Below are 3,532 nucleotides of genomic sequence, written 5' to 3' on the forward strand. Positions count from 1 at the left end.
AGTTATGTCTGTCCATGTAGGGGACCTGGATTGCCTACATGTAAAACTTTCTCTGATTGGTGTAGTTATGTCTGTCCATGTAGGGGACCTGGATTGCCTACATGTAAAACTTCCTCTGATTGGTGTAGTTATGTCTGTCCATGCAGGGGACCTGGATTGCCTACATGTAAAACTTTCTCTGATTGGTGTAGTTATGTCTGTCCATGCAGGGGACCTGGATTGCCTACATGTAAAACTTTCTCTGATTGGTGTAGTTATGTCTGTCCATGTAGGGGACCTGGATTGCCTACATGTAAAACTTTCTCTGATTGGTGTAGTTATGTCTGTCCATGTAGGGGATCCGGATTGCCTACCTATAAAACTTTCTCTGATTGGTGTAGTTATGTCTGTCCATGCAGGGGACCTGGATCGCCTCCAGAGATTCTGGCTACAAGGTGTTTGTAAGCCCAGCAAGAACAAACGTAACACCAGCAACCCGCTAGATACCAACCAGTTTATGAGTGCCTTCTTACTGCTTGGGTGTGGAGTCATCTTCACGTTGGTCTTGTTAGGCTTAGAGCACATCTACTTCAAGTATATGCGTCAGCATTTAGCTAAGAAAGACACTGGTGGCTGTTTGGCTCTAGTCAGCTTGGTAAGTAATCCGCTTTTTGTTCGTTTTTATCATCTAATTAGTATGGCAATCATTCAGTTCAACTGTCTATTTTTATCTTTGTTAACAACATCTTAGAGGCAGCCATTTTTAATTATTTAATGAATTGGCGCATCTATAAAAAATGTTTATTTTACACAGAAAACGCAAATTCAACGAGAAGATTCTTTTAAAAGAAGATATTATACGTTAGAAGAATATTCAGCTGTAAACTAATAAATACAAGGGCAAGAAGAGGTCCAGGCGAATCTGACCCTCCCAGGTCTACAAAGTTCAAAGATTTAAATCCCAATGCCGATAAGCGAAAGCAGGTTTAGGTTGACGTCACTGTTACGTATTATGGCGGACAAGAGTGGCAGTTATAAGATATTGCATATTCTCAGCTAGGATCTGTTATTCTCGGGCAACATTGTACGACAAAGAACTTATTTCTCAATATATTACAGCAAGTTTTTAGCTGGGTTTTCGCATTTCCGTAAAAATATTTTACGAAAAGGAATTAGCTTTCTATTAAATTCTCAGCTATATTTTTTAGCACTTGTACATTAAATTACACAATCAAATTAATGCAACGGTCAAAAATCTAAATAATTCCGCAAAACTGCCAATAAGGGGTTTGGTTCGTTATATTAAAGCGAAGTTTAACATGAAAATCAGCAAGTCACGTGACCAGAATAACTGATATAAAGTTGCAACGGAACAAAATATATAAGAACTACATTTTGACATTGTTTGGGGTTTCGTAGGTAGTGCGATGCAACCGGAAATTCGTAGTTTTTTTTTAGAATAAGCAAATCACGTGATCAAAATAGCCGGTATAAAATTGCGACGGAACAGAATGTATAAGAACTACATTTTGACATTGTTTGCGGTTTCGTAGGTAGTGCGATGCAACCGGAAATTCATAGTTTTTTGTAGAATAAGCAAATCACGTGACCAGAATAGCCGGTATAAAATTGCGACGGAACAGAATGTATAAGAACTACATTTTGAAATTGGTAGTGCGATGCAACCGAAAATTGTTCGTTTTGGGAAATGTTATGGAACATTCCTTTCCAATGTAATATAGTCATACACTCAGACGAGGATATCCATTGTACTCAATTCCATCAGAAAGCATAGGAATGTAGACCAACTTGAGCAACCTGGACCGTCCAAAACGAGATCTACAAGTCATCCTAGCCGTGATAAGCAAAGTGCGGCATCTGTAAATTTCAATGGAAAATGTGGTCCACGTTTCACAGGCAACAGTGACCAACGTCAATTAAAAACTATCTCTTTCTGAAAAAAAACAAAGCAAGTCGTATATGTATAAGTTGATTCCGCGAAATACCATGAAAAGGAAGACCAATTTTAGAAAACTATATGAATGGTAACCGGGTAAAATGGCACTACATAGTGATACTTTACATAGCGTCTACGTACATTGGTAACTGTAAAAGACCCCTGCCATTTTCTACCAGTCAATAAGCATATACCGATGAAGTCACTGCCCAATCGGGCTGTTTAAATGAGCGCTAGGAAACCATCGTCTCATAAGTTAAACGAATTATTGAAAGCATGCAGGAAGGATTGGTGTGCTTTAGTACTAACAGCCTTATGGTGGAGTCGTTCACAATGATACTTACAGAAGACGTGGTGACTTGGACTGTAACGACGTGATGAGGCTTCAAATCGTTTTAATATAACGTACTCACACCTGTATAGTCCCCAAATGACTTGTTCCCATTTTTTGGCATGAACAACATATATAATGGAGCATTGTATATTTTTCTCTTTTTCTGCAGAGTATGGGGAAATCGTTAACTTTTAGAGGGGCAGTGTACGAAGCTCAAGACATGCTGAAACGTCATCGATGTAAGGATCCCATCTGTGACACCCAGCTATGGAAAGCTCGACATGAGCTAGATATGGTTCGGATCGAGTTGAAACAACTCCAGAAGGAACTGCATCTCAGGTAAGTCGTTTTAAAGTTCTAATTACATCGATGTAAGGATCCCATCTGTGACACCCAGTTATGGAAAGCTCGACATGAGCTAGATATGGTTCGGATCGAGTTGAAAAAACTCCAGAAGGAACTGCATCTCAGGTAAGTCGTTTTAAAGTTCTAATTAAAACATTTCTATTAAAGACGTGCCTGAGATAAATTGTTTCAAAACTTTGGTGGAAACAGCCGTACAAAAGATGTACTCAGGTGAGTTGTTTAAAACTATAGCTGAAGTAGTTCTGTAAAAGATGCATCTCAGATGAGTTGTTTAAAACTGTAGCTGAAGCAATTCTGTAAAAGATGCATCTCAGGTGAGTTGTTTAAAACTGTAGCTGAAGCAATTCAGCTACAGTTTTAAACAACTCACCTGAGTACATCTTTTACAGAACTGCTTCAGCTACAGTTTTAAACAACTCACCTGAGTACATCTTTTACAGAACTGCTTCAGCTACAGTTTTAAACAACTCACCTGAGTACATCTTTTACAGAATCTATTACAGAACTGTGTACTCAGGTGAGTTGTTTAAAACTGTAGCTGAAACAGTTCTGTAATAGATGTACTCAGGTGAGTTGTTTAAAACTGTAGCTGAAGCAGTTCTGTTATAGATGTACTCAGGTGAGTTGTTTAAAACTGTACCTGAAGCAGTTCTGTAAAAGATGCATCTCAGATGAATCATTTTAAAGCTCCATTTGAAACAGTCGTATAAAAAATGCATCTTAGGTAATAATGGCTGGAGATGGCTTCAATGAGTAATGAAGAAAAACTTTAATATAAGTTAACATAATAGCAAATGTACAACGTTTCGACAAGGTTTTGTCATCATCAGGTACAAGTAATTTACAATGACACGGATATATATATATATATACAGTATTGAACAAAGAAGTCACAT

General features: G+C 38.0%; 1 protein-coding gene across 1 annotated transcript in view; it reads left to right on the forward strand.

Moving 5' to 3' along the window:
- Positions 1-3,532, forward strand: part of LOC111089880 (glutamate receptor ionotropic, NMDA 2B-like) — a 17,257-nt gene that overhangs the window by 10,568 nt on the left and 3,157 nt on the right. Inside the window, exons 3-4 of the mRNA XM_022403128.1 lie at positions 399-634; positions 2,440-2,609. Of these exons, the coding sequence (XP_022258836.1) occupies positions 399-634; positions 2,440-2,609 (406 nt within the window). The remainder of the gene's footprint in view (positions 1-398; positions 635-2,439; positions 2,610-3,532) is intronic.

The sequence above is a fragment of the Limulus polyphemus genome, unplaced genomic scaffold (assembly GCF_000517525.1).
Source record: "Limulus polyphemus unplaced genomic scaffold, Limulus_polyphemus-2.1.2 Scaffold7730, whole genome shotgun sequence".
Taxonomy (NCBI): Eukaryota; Metazoa; Arthropoda; class Merostomata; order Xiphosura; family Limulidae; genus Limulus; species Limulus polyphemus.